This window comes from Heterodontus francisci, unplaced genomic scaffold (genome assembly GCF_036365525.1).
Source record: "Heterodontus francisci isolate sHetFra1 unplaced genomic scaffold, sHetFra1.hap1 HAP1_SCAFFOLD_1204, whole genome shotgun sequence".
Taxonomy (NCBI): Eukaryota; Metazoa; Chordata; class Chondrichthyes; order Heterodontiformes; family Heterodontidae; genus Heterodontus; species Heterodontus francisci.
The window spans coordinates 36,571-53,313 of NW_027141425.1; the positions used below are offsets into that span (position 1 = coordinate 36,571).

The 16,743-nt window shown below is 55.3% G+C and overlaps 1 protein-coding gene across 4 annotated transcripts in view; it reads right to left on the reverse strand.

Annotated features, from left to right (window-relative positions):
- Positions 1-1,704: 1,704 nt before the first annotated feature.
- Positions 1,705-16,743, reverse strand: part of osgep (O-sialoglycoprotein endopeptidase) — a 45,494-nt gene continuing 30,455 nt past the window's right edge. For 3 of the 4 annotated variants that reach the window (XM_068027225.1, XM_068027221.1, XM_068027222.1), the window contains 3 exons: positions 15,988-16,063; positions 3,385-3,483; positions 1,705-2,195 (listed from right to left, as the gene is read on the reverse strand). In XM_068027225.1, coding sequence (XP_067883326.1) covers positions 2,156-2,195; positions 3,385-3,483; positions 15,988-16,063 — 215 coding nt within the window. In that variant the 3' untranslated portion in view covers positions 1,705-2,155. The remainder of the gene's footprint in view (positions 2,196-3,384; positions 3,484-15,987; positions 16,064-16,743) is intronic. The other variant, XM_068027223.1, reaches the window with a different exon arrangement.

Sequence of the window (16,743 nt, forward strand, 5' to 3'; positions counted from 1 at the left end):
GGTATCTGTTATTCTATATATAAACCCCTCGATTGGACTCCAGTCTGCAACTCACTCTCAGCTATCTGTTATTCTCTAAATAAACCACCCAAAAACCTCGATTGGATTCCAGTCTGTAACTCACTCCTGGGTATCTGTTATTCTATATATAAATCCCCCGAACCCCTCGATTAGATTCCAGTCTGTAACTCACTCCCGGGTATCTGTTATTCTATATATAAACCACCCAAACCCCTCGATTAGATTCCAGTCTGTAACTCACTCCTGGGTATCTGTTATTCTATATATAAATCCCCCGAACCCCTCGATTAGATTCCAGTCTGTAAGTCACTCCCGGGGATCTGTTATGCTATATATAAACACCCCCGAAGCCCCTCGATTAGATTCCAGTCTGTAACTCACTCCCGGGTATCTGTTATTCTATATATAAACCCCTCGATCCCCTCGATTACATTCCAGTCTGTAACACACTCCCGTGTATCTGTTATTCTATATATAAACCACCCAAACCCCTCGATTAGACTCCAGTCTGCAACTCACTCTCGGCTATCTGTTATTCTCTATATAAACCACCCAAAAACCTCGATTAGTTTCCAGTCTGTAACTCACTCCCGGTTACCTGTTATTGTATATATAAACCACCCAAACCCCTCGATTAGATTACAGTCTGTAACTCACTCCCGGGTATCTGTTATTCTGTATATAAACCACCCAAACCCCTCGTTTAGATTTCAGTCTGCAACACACTCCCGGGTATCTGTTATTCTATATATAAACCCCCAGAACCCTTCGATTAGATTCCAGTCTGTAACTCACTCCCGGGTATCTGTTATTCTACATATAAACCCCCCGATCCCCTCGATCAGATTCCAATCTGTAACTCACACCCGGGTATCTGTTATTCCATATATAAATGCCCCGTTTCCCTCGATTAGATTTCAGTCTGTAACTCACACCCGGGTATCTGTTATTCGATATATAAACACCCTGAACCCCTCGATTAGATTCCAGTCTGTAACTCACTCCCGGGTATCTGTTATTCTATATTTAAACCCCCGAACCCCTCGATTAGATTCCAGTCTGTAACTCACTCCCGCGTATCTGCTATTCTGTATATAAACCACCCAAACCCCTCGATTAGATTCCAGTCTGTAACTCACTCCCGGGTATCTGTTATTCTATATATAAACCCCCCGAACCCCTCGATTAGATTCCAGTCTGTAACTCACTCCCGGGTGTCTGTTATTCTATATATAAACCACCCGAACCCCTCGATTAGATGCCAGTCTGTAACTCACTCCCGGGTATCTGTTATTCTATATATAAACCACCCGAACCCCTCGATTAGATGCCAGTCTGTAACTCACTCCCGGGTATCTGTTATTCTATATATAAACCACCCGAACCCCTCGATTAGATGCCAGTCTGTAACTCACTCCCGGGTATCTGTTATTCTATATATAAACCACCCGAACCCCTCGATTAGATGCCAGTCTGTAACTCACTCCCGGGTATCTGTTATTCTATATATAAACCACCCGAACCCCTCGATTAGATGCCAGTCTGTAACTCACTCCCGGGTATCTGTTATTCTCTCTGTAAACCCCCTGATGGTGTGAAATAACTGAGTGCAGTGAGAGAGGGACACCAGCAGATGGTGGTGGCGAGCAGTGTAACTGAGTGCAGAGAGACAGGGAGACCAGCAGAGGGAAATGGTGAGCAGCAGCCACGTGATGTTTTATTTCATTTCAGGCACTTTATAAATGTACATAGTCATTGCGATTTCTGTTGACCGGCCTGTATAATACGCAGCCCGCCACGACCGCAGTCAGCACTGCGAGCAGGAATTCGATGCCCATCGAGCGTTGTTGGCTGTACGAATAGCAATGCCATGCAGCGATCGCCAATTGCCTTTTGCGGGATCTCCCTTTGCCAGGATGTAATACGGCGGGGCACGGTTTCAGTCCGCACCGTCCTTCCACACACCCTGCCATGGCTTGGCCGCCCGTCACTGCTGCCCGTGAGCAGCTCAAATATTCCCCTCCCCCTCCCCGTTTTGTCTTTTATAAATGTCAGTGTTGCACCGAGGCGATTTGTTGGCCACCCCCACCCCGGACACTGCGAGAGGCCAAGGGTCTGTCCGTCCGTCCATCCTTTAACCCCGCCACGTAACCTCCACTTCGTCCGTCCTGTACCTGTACGTAAAACACGGGAAGAATCGTTCACTCACATCGTTTCATATCTTCACCGCAACAAGCCCACATCAGGCTGCGATCGTGTCCTTCATTGATCCATCTCGGCCTCCTCCGGAAGTCCCCAGCATCACAGGTACCAGACTTCAGCCAATTCGATTCACTCCGTGTGATATCAAGAAACGACTGAAGGCACTGGATATTGCAAAGGCCCTGACAACATTCCGGCAATAGTACTGAAGACCTGTGCTCCAGAACTTGTTGCGCCCCGAGCCAAGCTGTTCCAGTACAGCTACAACACCGGCATCTACCCTGCAATGTGGAAAATTGTCCAGGTATGTCCTGTACACAAAAAGCAGGACAAATCCAACCTGGGCAATTACCGCCCCATCAGTCTACTCTCAATCATCAGTAAAGTGATGGAAGGTGTCATCAACAGAACCATCAAGCAGCACTTGCTTCGCAATAATCTATTCAGTGACGCTCAGTTTGGGTTCCTCCAGGGCCACTCAGCTCCTGACCTCATTACAGTCTTGGTTCAAACATGGCCAAAAGAGCTGAACTCAAGAGGTGAGGTGAGAGTGACTGCCCTTGACATCAAGGCAGCATTTGACCGAGTATGGCATCAAGGAGCCCGAGCAAAACTGAGGTCAATGGAAATCAGGGAGAAAACCCTCCACTGGCTGGAGACATACCTGGCACAAAGGAAGATGGTTGTGGTTGTTGGAGGTCAATCATCTGAGCTCCAGCAACACACCAAGGCTCCTTAGACAGCACCTTCCAAACCCGCGACCTCTACCACCTGGAAGGACAAGGGCAGCAGATGCATGGGAACACCACCACCTGCAAGTTCCCCTCCAAGTCACACACCATGCTGACTTGGAACTATATCGCTGTTCCTTCACTGTCGCTGGGTCAATATTGTGGAACTCCCTTCCTAACTGCACTGTGGGTGTACCTACCCCACATGGACTGCAGCGGTTCAAGAAGGCAGCTCACCACCACCTTCTCAAGGGTAATTAACGACGGGCAATAAATGCTGGCCTGGACAGTGACGCCCAGGAAAAAACACCCAGGCTGCTGTCATTCTGTGTTAAGACAATTCATTAATATTATTACTTTTCCAAGACAGTAAGTATAGGTTCAACGGGGGTTTTGGCCATCATCGGGGAAAGGGAATTGTGTCTTTTACCTCTGTGTGATCCACGAGTCTTCCAGCACAGTCACATGTCCTGCTCGGAACATCTCCCAACCAGCCTGGGCGATCATCGCACCGTTATCAATGCAAAATCTGGGAACGAGGAGAGGGAGGGTGAGCTGGAGATTGGCGGAGAGGGAGGGTAAACTGGAGATTGGCGGAGAGGGATGGTAAACTGGAGATTGGCGGAGAGGGATGGTAAACTGGAGATTGGCGGAGAGGGATGGTAAACTGGAGATTGGCGGAGAGGGATGGTAAACTGGAGATTGGCGGAGAGGGATGGCGAGCTGGAGAATGGCGGAGAGGGATGGCGAGCTGGAGATTGGCGGAGAGGGATGGTAAACTGGAGATTGGCGGAGAGGGATGGTAAACTGGAGATTGGCGGAGAGGGATGGTAAACTGGAGATTGGCGGAGAGGGATGGCGAGCTGGAGATTGGCGGAGAGGGATGGTAAACTGGAGATTGGCGGAGATAGATGGTAAACTGGAGATTGGCGGAGAGGGATGGTAAACTGGAGATTGGCGGAGAGGGATGGTAAACTGGAGATTGGCGGAGAGGGATGGTAAACTGGAGATTGGCGGAGAGGGAGGGTAAACTGGAGATTGGCGGAGAGGGATGGTGAGCTGGAGATTGGCGGAGAGTGATTGTAAACTGGAGATTGGCGGAGAGGGATGGTAAACTGGAGATTGGCGGAGAGGGATGGTGAGCTGGAGATTGGCGGAGAGGGATGGCGAGCTGGAGATTGGCGGAGAGGGAGGGTAAACTGGAGATTGGCAGAGAGGGATGGTAAACTGGAGATTGGCGGAGAGGGATGGCGAGCTGGAGATTGGCGGAGAGGGATGGTAAACTGGAGATTGGCGGAGATGGATGGTAAACTGGAGATTGGCGGAGAGGGATGGTAAACTGGAGATTGGCGGAGAGGGATGGTAAACTGGAGATTGGCGGAGAAGGATGGTAAACTGGAGATTGGCGGAGAGGGATGGTAAACTGGAGATTGGCGGAGAGGGAGGGTAAACTGGAGATTGGCGGAGAGGGATGGTAAACTGGAGATTGGCAGAGAGGGATGGTGAGCTGGAGATTGGCGGAGAGGGAGGGTAAACTGGAGATTGGCGGAGAGGGATGGTGAGCTGGAGATTGGCGGAGAGGGAGGGTAAACTGGAGATTGGCGGAGAGGGATGGTAAACTGGAGATTGGCGGAGAGGGATGGTAAACTGGAGATTGGCGGAGAGGGATGGTAAACTGGAGATTGGCGGAGAGGGATGGTAAACTGGAGATGGGCGGAGAGGGAGGGTAAACTGGAGATTGGCGGAGAGGGATGGCGAGCTGGAGATTGGCGGAGAGGGATGGCGAGCTGGAGATTGGCGGAGAGGGATGGCGAGCTGGGGATTGGCGGAGAGGGATTGTAAACTGGAGATTGGCGGAGAGGGATGGTAAACTGGAGATTGGCGGAGAGGGATGGTAAACTGGAGATGGGCGGAGAGGGAGGGTAAACTGGAGATTGGCGGAGAGGGATGGCGAGCTGGAGATTGGCGGAGAGGGATGGCGAGCTGGAGATTGGCGGAGAGGGATGGCGAGCTGGAGATTGGCGGAGAGGGAGGGTGAGCTGGAGATTGGCGGAGAGGGAGGGTGAGCTGGAGATTGGCGGAGAGGGATGGTAAACTGGAGATTGGCGGAGAGGGATGGTAAACTGGAGATTGGCGGAGAGGGATGGTGAGCTGGAGATTGGCGGAGAGGGATGGCGAGCTGGAGATTGGCGGAGAGGGATTGTAAACTGGAGATTGGCGGAGAGGGATGGTAAACTGGAGATTGGAGGAGAGGGATTGTAAACAGGAGATTGGCGGAGAGGGAGGGTAAACTGGAGATTGGCGGAGAGGGATTGTAAACTGGAGATTGGCGGAGAGGGATGGTGAGCTGGAGTTTGGCGGAGAGGGATGGCGAGCTGGAGATTGGCGGAGAGGGATGGTAAACTGGAGATTGGCGGAGAGGGAGGGTAAACTGGAGATTGGCGGAGAGGGAGGGTAAACTGGAGATTGGCGGAGAGGGATTGTAAACTGGAGATTGGCGGAGAGGGATGGTGAGCTGGAGATTGGCGGAGAGGGAGGGTGAGCTGGAGATTGGCGGAGAGGGATGGTGAGCTGGAGATTGGCGGAGAGGGATGGTAAACTGGAGATTGGCGGAGAGGGATGGTAAACTGGAGATTGGCGGAGAGGGATGGTAAACTGGAGATTGGCGGAGAGGGATGGTGAGCTGGAGATTGGCGGAGAGGGATGGCGAGCTGGAGATTGGCGGAGAGGGATTGTAAACTGGAGATTGGCGGAGAGGGATGGTAAACTGGAGTTTGGCGGAGAGGGATGGCGAGCTGGAGATTGGCGGAGAGGGATGGTAAACTGGAGATTGGCGGAGAGGGAGGGTAAACTGGAGATTGGCGGAGAGGGATTGTAAACTGGAGATTGGCGGAGAGGGATGGTGAGCTGGAGATTGGCGGAGAGGGATGGTAAACTGGAGATTGGCGGAGAGGGATTGTAAACTGGAGATTGGCGGAGAGGGACGGTAAACTGGAGATTGGCGGAGAGGGATGGCGAGCTGGAGATTGGCGGAGAGGGATTGTAAACTGGAGATTGGCGGAGAGGGAGGGTAAACTGGAGATTGGCAGAGAGGGATGGTGAGCTGGAGATTGGCGGAGAGGGATGGTAAACTGGAGATTGGCGGAGAGGGATGGTAAACTGGAGATTGGCGGAGAGGGATGGTAAACTGGAGATTGGCGGAGAGGGATGGTGAGCTGGAGATTGGCGGAGAGGGATGGTAAACTGGAGATTGGCGGAGAGGGATGTTGAGCTGGAGATTGGCGGAGAGGGATGGTAAACTGGAGATTGGCGGAGAGGGATGGTAAACTGGAGATTGGCGGAGAGGGATGGTAAACTGGAGATTGGCGGAGAGGGAGGGTAAACTGGAGATTGGCGGAGAGGGATGGTAAACTGGAGATTGGCGGAGAGGGATGGTGAGCTGGAGATTGGCGGAGAGGGATGGTAAACTGGAGATTGGCGGAGAGGGTTGGCGAGCTGGAGATTGGCGGAGAGGGATGGTAAACTGGAGATTGGCGGAGAGGGATGGCGAGCTGGAGATTGGCGGAGAGGGATGGTAAATTGGAGATTGGCGGAGAGGGATTGTAAACTGGAGATTGGCGGAGAGGGATGGTAAACTGGAGATTGGCGGAGAGGGATGGTAAACTGGAGATTGACGGAGAGGGATGGCGAGCTGGAGATTGGCGGAGAGGGATTGTAAACTGGAGATTGGCGGAGAATTATGGTAAACTGGAGATTGGCGGAGAGGGATGGTGAGCTGGAGATTGGCGGAGAGGGATGGTAAACTGGAGATTGGCGGAGAGGGATGGCGAGCTGGAGATTGGCGGAGAGGGATGGCGAGCTGGAGATTGGCGGAGAGGGATGGCGAGCTGGAGATTGGCGGAGAGGGATGGCGAGCTGGAGATTGGCGGAGAGGGATGGCGAGCTGGAGATTGGCGGAGAGGGATGGCGAGCTGGAGATTGGCGGAGAGGGATTGTAAACTGGAGATTGGCGGAGAGGGATTGTAAACTGGAGATTGGCGGAGAGGGATGGTAAACTGGAGATTGGCGGAGAGGGATGGCGAGCTGGAGATTGGCGGAGAGGGATGGTGAGCTGGAGATTGGCGGAGAGGGATGGTGAGCTGGAGATTGGCGGAGAGGGATGGTAAACTGGAGATTGGCGGAGAGGGATGGTGAGCTGGAGATTGGCGGAGAGGGATGGTGAGCTGGAGATTGGCAGAGAGGGATGGTGAGCTGGAGATTGGCGGAGAGGGATGGTAAACTGGAGATTGGCGGAGAGGGATGGTAAACTGGAGATTGGCGGAGAGGGATGGCGAGCTGGAGATTGGCGGAGAGGGATGGTGAGCTGGAGATTGGCGGAGAGGGATTGTAAACTGGAGATTGGCGGAGAGGGATGGTAAACTGGAGATTGGCAGAGAGGGATGGTGAGCTGGAGATTGGCGGAGAGGGATTGTAAACTGGAGATTGGCGGAGAGGGAGGGTAAACTGGAGATTGGCAGAGAGGGATGGTAAACTGGAGATTGGCGGAGAGGGATGGCGAGCTGGAGATTGGCAGAGAGGGATGGTAAACTGGAGATTGGCGGAGAGGGATGGTGAGCTGGAGATTGGCGGAGAGGGAGGGTGAGCTGGAGATTGGCGGAGAGGGATTGTAAACTGGAGATTGGCGGAGAGGGATTGTAAACTGGAGATTGGCGGAGAGGGAGGGTAAACTGGAGATTGGCGGAGAGGGAGGGTAAACTGGAGATTGGCGGAGAGGGATGGTGAGCTGGAGATTGGCGGAGAGGGATGGCGAGCTGGAGATTGGCGGAGAGGGATTGTAAACTGGAGATTGGCGGAGAGGGATTGTAAACTGGAGATTGGCGGAGAGGGAGGGTAAACTGGAGATTGGCGGAGAGGGATGGTAAACTGGAGATTGGCGGAGAGGGATGGTAAACTGGAGATTGGCGGAGAGGGATGGTAAACTGGAGATTGGCGGAGAGGGATGGTGAGCTGGAGATTGGCGGAGAGGGATGGTAAACTGGAGATTGGCGGAGAGGGATGTTGAGCTGGAGATTGGCGGAGAGGGATGGTAAACTGGAGATTGGCGGAGAGGGATGGTAAACTGGAGATTGGCGGAGAGGGATGGTAAACTGGAGATTGGCGGAGAGGGAGGGTAAACTGGAGATTGGCGGAGAGGGAGGGTAAACTGGAGATTGGCGGAGAGGGATGGTAAACTGGAGATTGGCGGAGAGGGATGGTGAGCTGGAGATTGGCGGAGAGGGATGGTAAGCTGGAGATTGGCGGAGAGGGTTGGCGAGCTGGAGATTGGCGGAGAGGGATGGTAAACTGGAGATTGGCGGAGAGGGATGGCGAGCTGGAGATTGGCGGAGAGGGATGGTAAATTGGAGATTGGCGGAGAGGGATTGTAAACTGGAGATTGGCGGAGAGGGATGGTAAACTGGAGATTGGCGGAGAGGGATGGTAAACTGGAGATTGACGGAGAGGGATGGCGAGCTGGAGATTGGCGGAGAGGGATTGTAAACTGGAGATTGGCGGAGAATTATGGTAAACTGGAGATTGGCGGAGAGGGATGGTGAGCTGGAGATTGGCGGAGAGGGATGGTAAACTGGAGATTGGCGGAGAGGGATGGCGAGCTGGAGATTGGCGGAGAGGGATGGCGAGCTGGAGATTGGCGGAGAGGGATGGCGAGCTGGAGATTGGCGGAGAGGGATGGCGAGCTGGAGATTGGCGGAGAGGGATGGCGAGCTGGAGATTGGCGGAGAGGGATGGCGAGCTGGAGATTGGCGGAGAGGGATTGTAAACTGGAGATTGGCGGAGAGGGATTGTAAACTGGAGATTGGCGGAGAGGGATGGTAAACTGGAGATTGGCGGAGAGGGATGGCGAGCTGGAGATTGGCGGAGAGGGATGGTGAGCTGGAGATTGGCGGAGAGGGATGGTGAGCTGGAGATTGGCGGAGAGGGATGGTGAGCTGGAGATTGGCGGAGAGGGATGGTAAACTGGAGATTGGCGGAGAGGGATGGTAAACTGGAGATTGGCGGAGAGGGATGGTGAGCTGGAGATTGGCGGAGAGGGAGGGTAAACTGGAGATTGGCGGAGAGGGATGGTAAACTGGAGATTGGCGGAGAGGGATGGTGAGCTGGAGATTGGCGGAGAGGGATGGCGAGCTGGAGATTGGCGGAGAGGGATGGCGAGCTGGAGATTGGCGGAGAGGGATGGCGAGCTGGAGATTGGCGGAGAGGGATGGCGAGCTGGAGATTGGCGGAGAGGGATGGTAAACTGGAGATTGGCGGAGAGGGATGGTGAGCTGGAGATTGGCGGAGAGGGAGGGTAAACTGGAGATTGGCGGAGAGGGAGGGTAAACTGGAGATTGGCGGAGAGGGATGGCGAGCTGGAGATTGGCGGAGAGGGATGGCGAGCTGGAGATTGGCGGAGAGGGAGGGTAAACTGGAGATTGGCGGAGAGGGAGGGTAAACTGGAGATTGGCGGAGAGGGAGGGTAAACTGGAGATTGGCGGAGAGGGAGGGTAAACTGGAGATTGGCGGAGAGGGATGGCGAGCTGGAGATTGGCGGAGAAGGATGGCGAGCTGGAGATTGGCGGAGAGGGATGGCGAGCTGGAGATTGGCAGAGAGGGATGGTAAACTGGAGATTGGCGGAGAGGGATGGCGAGCTGGAGATTGGCGGAGAGGGATGGCGAGCTGGAGATTGGCGGAGAGGGAGGGTAAACTGGAGATTGGCGGAGAGGGATGGCGAGCTGGAGATTGGCGGAGAGGGAGGGTAAACTGGAGATTGGCGGAGAGGGATGGCGAGCTGGAGATTGGCAGAGAGGGATGGTGAGCTGGAGATTGGCGGAGAGGGAGGGTAAACTGGAGATTGGCGGAGAGGGATTGTAAACTGGAGATTGGCGGAGAGGGATGGTGAGCTGGAGATTGGCGGAGAGGGATGGTGAGCTGGAGATTGGCGGAGAGGGATGGTAAACTGGAGATTGGCGGAGAGGGATGGCGAGCTGGAGATTGGCAGAGAGGGATGGTGAGCTGGAGATTGGCGGAGAGGGAGGGTAAACTGGAGATTGGCGGAGAGGGATTGTAAACTGGAGATTGGCGGAGAGGGATGGTGAGCTGGAGATTGGCGGAGAGGGAGGGTGAGCTGGAGATTGGCGGAGAGGGATGGTAAACTGGAGATTGGCGGAGAGGGATGGCGAGCTGGAGATTGGCGGAGAGGGATGGCGAGCTGGAGATTGGCGGAGAGGGATGGCGAGCTGGAGATTGGCGGAGAGGGATGGCGAGCTGGAGATTGGCGGAGAGGGATTGTAAACTGGAGATTGGCGGAGAGGGATTGTAAACTGGAGATTGGCGGAGAGGGATGGTAAACTGGAGATTGGCGGAGAGGGATGGCGAGCTGGAGATTGGCGGAGAGGGATGGTGAGCTGGAGATTGGCGGAGAGGGATGGTGAGCTGGAGATTGGCGGAGAGGGATGGTAAACTGGAGATTGGCGGAGAGGGATGGTGAGCTGGAGATTGGCGGAGAGGGATGGTGAGCTGGAGATTGGCAGAGAGGGATGGTGAGCTGGAGATTGGCGGAGAGGGATGGTAAACTGGAGATTGGCGGAGAGGGATGGTAAACTGGAGATTGGCGGAGAGGGATGGCGAGCTGGAGATTGGCGGAGAGGGATGGTGAGCTGGAGATTGGCGGAGAGGGATTGTAAACTGGAGATTGGCGGAGAGGGATGGTAAACTGGAGATTGGCAGAGAGGGATGGTGAGCTGGAGATTGGCGGAGAGGGATTGTAAACTGGAGATTGGCGGAGAGGGAGGGTAAACTGGAGATTGGCAGAGAGGGATGGTAAACTGGAGATTGGCGGAGAGGGATGGCGAGCTGGAGATTGGCAGAGAGGGATGGTAAACTGGAGATTGGCGGAGAGGGATGGTGAGCTGGAGATTGGCGGAGAGGGAGGGTGAGCTGGAGATTGGCGGAGAGGGATTGTAAACTGGAGATTGGCGGAGAGGGATTGTAAACTGGAGATTGGCGGAGAGGGAGGGTAAACTGGAGATTGGCGGAGAGGGAGGGTGAGCTGGAGATTGGCGGAGAGGGATGGTGAGCTGGAGATTGGCGGAGAGGGATGGCGAGCTGGAGATTGGCGGAGAGGGATTGTAAACTGGAGATTGGCGGAGAGGGATTGTAAACTGGAGATTGGCGGAGAGGGAGGGTAAACTGGAGATTGGCGGAGAGGGATGGTAAACTGGAGATTGGCGGAGAGGGATGGTAAACTGGAGATTGGCGGAGAGGGATGGTAAACTGGAGATTGGCGGAGAGGGATGGTGAGCTGGAGATTGGCGGAGAGGGATGGTAAACTGGAGATTGGCGGAGAGGGATGTTGAGCTGGAGATTGGCGGAGAGGGATGGTAAACTGGAGATTGGCGGAGAGGGATGGTAAACTGGAGATTGGCGGAGAGGGATGGTAAACTGGAGATTGGCGGAGAGGGAGGGTAAACTGGAGATTGGCGGAGAGGGATGGTAAACTGGAGATTGGCGGAGAGGGATGGTGAGCTGGAGATTGGCGGAGAGGGATGGTAAGCTGGAGATTGGCGGAGAGGGTTGGCGAGCTGGAGATTGGCGGAGAGGGATGGTAAACTGGAGATTGGCGGAGAGGGATGGCGAGCTGGAGATTGGCGGAGAGGGATGGTAAATTGGAGATTGGCGGAGAGGGATTGTAAACTGGAGATTGGCGGAGAGGGATGGTAAACTGGAGATTGGCGGAGAGGGATGGTAAACTGGAGATTGACGGAGAGGGATGGCGAGCTGGAGATTGGCGGAGAGGGATGGCGAGCTGGAGATTGGCGGAGAGGGATGGCGAGCTGGAGATTGGCGGAGAGGGATGGCGAGCTGGAGATTGGCGGAGAGGGATGGCGAGCTGGAGATTGGCGGAGAGGGATGGCGAGCTGGAGATTGGCGGAGAGGGATTGTAAACTGGAGATTGGCGGAGAGGGATTGTAAACTGGAGATTGGCGGAGAGGGATGGTAAACTGGAGATTGGCGGAGAGGGATGGCGAGCTGGAGATTGGCGGAGAGGGATGGTGAGCTGGAGATTGGCGGAGAGGGATGGTGAGCTGGAGATTGGCGGAGAGGGATGGTAAACTGGAGATTGGCGGAGAGGGATGGTAAACTGGAGATTGGCGGAGAGGGATGGCGAGCTGGAGATTGGCGGAGAGGGACGGTGAGCTGGAGATTGGCGGAGAGGGATGGTGAGCTGGAGATTGGCGGAGAGGGACGGTGAACTGGAGATTGGCGGAGAGGGATGGTAAACTGGAGATTGGCGGAGAGGGATTGTAAACTGGAGATTGGCAGAGAGGGATGGTGAGCTGGAGATTGGCGGAGAGGGATGGTGAGCTGGAGATTGGCGGAGAGGGATGGTGAGCTGGAGATTGGCGGAGAGGGATGGTAAACTGGAGATTGGCGGAGAGGGATTGTAAACTGGAGATTGGCAGAGAGGGATGGTGAGCTGGAGATTGGCGGAGAGGGATGGTGAGCTGGAGATTGGCGGAGAGGGATGGTGAGCTGGAGATTGGCGGAGAGGGATGGTAAACTGGAGATTGGCGGAGAGGGATGGTAAACTGGAGATTGGCGGAGAGGGATGGTAAACTGGAGATTGGCGGAGAGGGATGGTGAGCTGGAGATTGGCGGAGAGGGAGGGTAAACTGGAGATTGGCGGAGAGGGATGGTAAACTGGAGATTGGCGGAGAGGGATGGTGAGCTGGAGATTGGCGGAGAGGGATGGCGAGCTGGAGATTGGCGGAGAGGGATGGCGAGCTGGAGATTGGCGGAGAGGGATGGCGAGCTGGAGATTGGCGGAGAGGGATGGCGAGCTGGAGATTGGCGGAGAGGGATGGTAAACTGGAGATTGGCGGAGAGGGATGGTGAGCTGGAGATTGGCGGAGAGGGAGGGTAAACTGGAGATTGGCGGAGAGGGAGGGTAAACTGGAGATTGGCGGAGAGGGATGGTGAGCTGGAGATTGGCGGAGAGGGAGGGTGAGCTGGAGATTGGCGGAGAGGGATGGTAAACTGGAGATTGGCGGAGAGGGATGGCGAGCTGGAGATTGGCAGAGAGGGAGGGTAAACTGGAGATTGGCGGAGAGGGATTGTAAGCTGGAGATTGGCGGAGAGGGATGGTGAGCTGGAGATTGGCGGAGAGGGATGGTGAGCTGGAGATTGGCGGAGAGGGATGGTGAGCTGGAGATTGGCGGAGAGGGATGGTAAACTGGAGATTGGCGGAGAGGGATGGTAAACTGGAGATTGGCGGAGAGGGATGGTAAACTGGAGATTGGCGGAGAGGGATGGCGAGCTGGAGATTGGCGGAGAGGGATTGTACACTGGAGATTGGCGGAGAGGGAGGGTAAACTGGAGATTGGCGGAGAGGGATTGTAAACTGGAGATTGGCGGAGAGGGATGGTAAACTGGAGATTGGCGGAGAGGGATGGCGAGCTGGAGATTGGCGGAGAGGGATTGTAAACTGGAGATTGGCGGAGAGGGATGGTAAACTGGAGATTGGCGGAGAGGGATGGTAAACTGGAGATTGGCGGAGAGGGATGGTAAACTGGAGATTGGCGGAGAGGGATGGCGAGCTGGAGATTGGCGGAGAGGGAGGGTAAACTGGAGATTGGCGGAGAGGGATGGCGAGCTGGAGATTGGCAGAGAGGGATGGTAAACTGGAGATTGGCGGAGAGGGATTGTAAACTGGAGATTGGCGGAGAGGGATGGTGAGCTGGAGATTGGCGGAGAGGGAGGGTGAGCTGGAGATTGGCGGAGAGTGATGGTAAACTGGAGATTGGCGGAGAGGGATTGTAAACTGGAGATTGGCGGAGAGGGATGGTAAACTGGAGATTGGCGGAGAGGGATTGTAAACTGGAGATTGGCGGAGAGGGATGGCGAGCTGGAGATTGGCGGAGAGGGATGGCGAGCTGGAGATTGGCGGAGAGGGATGGTAAACTGGAGATTGGCGGAGAGGGATGGTGAGCTGGAGATTGGCGGAGAGGGATGGTAAACTGGAGATTGGCGGAGAGGGATTGTAAACTGGAGATTGGCGGAGAGGGATGGTAAACTGGAGATTGGCGGAGAGGGATTGTAAACTGGAGATTGGCGGAGAGGGATGGTAAACTGGAGATTGGCGGAGAGGGATGGCGAGCTGGAGATTGGCGGAGAGGGATTGTAAACTGGAGATTGGCGGAGAGGGATGGTAAACTGGAGATTGGCGGAGAGGGATTGTAAACTGGAGATTGGCGGAGAGGGATTGTAAACTGGAGATTGGCGGAGAGGGATTGTAAACTGGAGATTGGCGGAGAGGGATGGTAAACTGGTGATTGGCGGAGAGGGATGGCGAGCTGGAGATTGGCGGAGAGGGATGGTAAACTGGAGATTGGCGGAGAGGGATGGTGAGCTGGAGATTGGCGGAGAGGGATGGTAAACTGGAGATTGGCGGAGAGGGATGGCGAGCTGGAGATTGGCGGAGAGGGATGGTAAACTGGAGATCGGCGGAGAGGGATGGTGAGCTGGAGATTGGCGGAGAGGGAGGGTAAGCTCAAGATTGGCGGAGAGGGATGGCGAGCTGGAGATTGGCGGAGAGGGATGGTAAACTGGAGATTGGCGGAGAGGGATGGTAAACTGGAGATTGGCGGAGAGGGATGGTAAACTGGAGATTGGCGGAGAGGGATGGTGAGCTGGAGATTGGCGGAGAGGGATGGTAAACTGGAGATTGGCGGAGAGGGATGGTAAACTGGAGATTGGCGGAGAGGGATGGCGAGCTGGAGATTGGCGGAGAGGGATGGCGAGCTGGAGATTGGCGGAGAGGGATGGTAAACTGGAGATTGGCGGAGAGGGATGGTAAACTGGAGATTGGCGGAGAGGGATGGTAAACTGGAGATTGGCTGAGAGGGAGGGTAAGCTCAAGATTGGCAGAGAGGGATGGTAAACTGGAGATTGGCGGAGAGGGATGGTGAGCTGGAGATTGGCGGAGAGGGATGGTGAGCTGGAGATTGGCGGAGAGGGATGGTAAACTGGAGATTGGCGGTGAGGGATGGTAAACTGGAGATTGGCGGAGAGGGATGGTGAGCTGGAGATTGGCGGAGAGGGATGGTAAACTGGAGATTGGCGGAGAGGGAGGGTAAGCTCAAGATTGGCGGAGAGGGATGGTGAGCTGGAGATTGGCGGAGAGGGATGGTAAACTGGAGATTGGCGGAGAGGGATGGTAAACTGGAGATTGGCGGAGAGGGAGGGTAAGCTCAAGATTGGCGGAGAGGGATGGTGAGCTGGAGATTGGCGGAGAGGGATGGTGAGCTGGAGATTGGCGGAGAGGGATGGTAAACTGGAGATTGGCGGAGAGGGAGGGTAAGCTCAAGATTGGCGGAGAGGGAGGGTAAGCTCAAGATTGGCGGAGAGGGATGGTGAGCTGGAGATTGGCGGAGAGGGATGGTGAGCTGGAGATTGGCGGAGAGGGATGGTGAGCTGGAGATTGGCGGAGAGGGATGGTGAGCTGGAGATTGGCGGAGAGGGATGGTAAACTGGAGATTGGCGGAGAGTGATTGTAAACTGGAGATTGGCGGAGAGGGATGGTGAGCTGGAGATTGGCGGAGAGGGAGGGTAAGCTCAAGATTGGCGGGGGGCGGTTTCAGTATCAGGTGAAATACTGCGATAGAATAAAGGACAGAACTTTATCCACGCGCAGTCCATACACTCCTCTGTGCACCTTATAAACCTGCACCAGTGTGTAGACACAACAGTCGGCATTTCAATCACAGGGACTGCGGAAGTTTCAAGAAGGCAGCTCACCGCCACCTTCTCGAAGGTAAGTGGGAACGGGCAACAAATGCCAACGTTGCCCACATGCCATGAATTAACCAAAGATAAAATCCGCCCAGGAGAGGTTGCCATTAACAATTCTGTTGGAAAGTAAGGCGTCCGGACCAAACTGTGTTCATAACTCGATTCCCCGCTGGGTCAAAGGGCATTTGCAAGGTTCAAACTGACCTTTCATCTGTCGCGAAGAGCTTTGCAGCTCGTCCCTCACACATGTCCGCCATCATCTCTTGTAAACGTAGATTGCCTGAAGCAAGTACAGAGTGAGGTGTGGGTTACACAGCAAGATCACACCAGCTCCTGACTCCCCAACTCAATCTCCTGGTCACCATGCTGACAGTCATTGTTAATGACCACTAACTGTCTCTCCTCTGTGGACTGCACCGTCACAGTCACAGAGCCCAGGGGGGGTCACACCCCCTCCCCGACCCCCTCACTGAGAGCCCAGGGGGGGGTCACACCCCCTCCCCGAACCACTCACTTAGAGCCCAGGGGGGTCACACCCCCTCCCCAAGCCACTCACTGAGAGCCCAGGGGGGGGTCACACCCCCTCCCCGAACCACTCTGAGAGCCCAGGGGGGGTCACACCCCCTCCCCGAGCCACTCACTGAGAGCCCGGGGGGGGTCACACCCCCTCCCCGACCCCCTCACTCTGAACTCCGGGGGTCACACCCCCTCCCCGACCCCCTCACTCTGAACTCCGGGGGTCACACCCCCTCCCCGACCCCCTCACTGTGAACTCCGGGGGTCACACCCCCTCCCTGACCCCCTCACTGTGAACTCCGGTGGTCACACCCCCTCCCCGACCCCCTCACTGTTAACTCCGGGGGTCACACCCCCTCCCCGACCCCCTCACTGTGAACCCCGGGGGTCACACCCCCTCCCCGACCCCCTCACTCTGAACTCCGGGGGTCATAACCTCTCCCC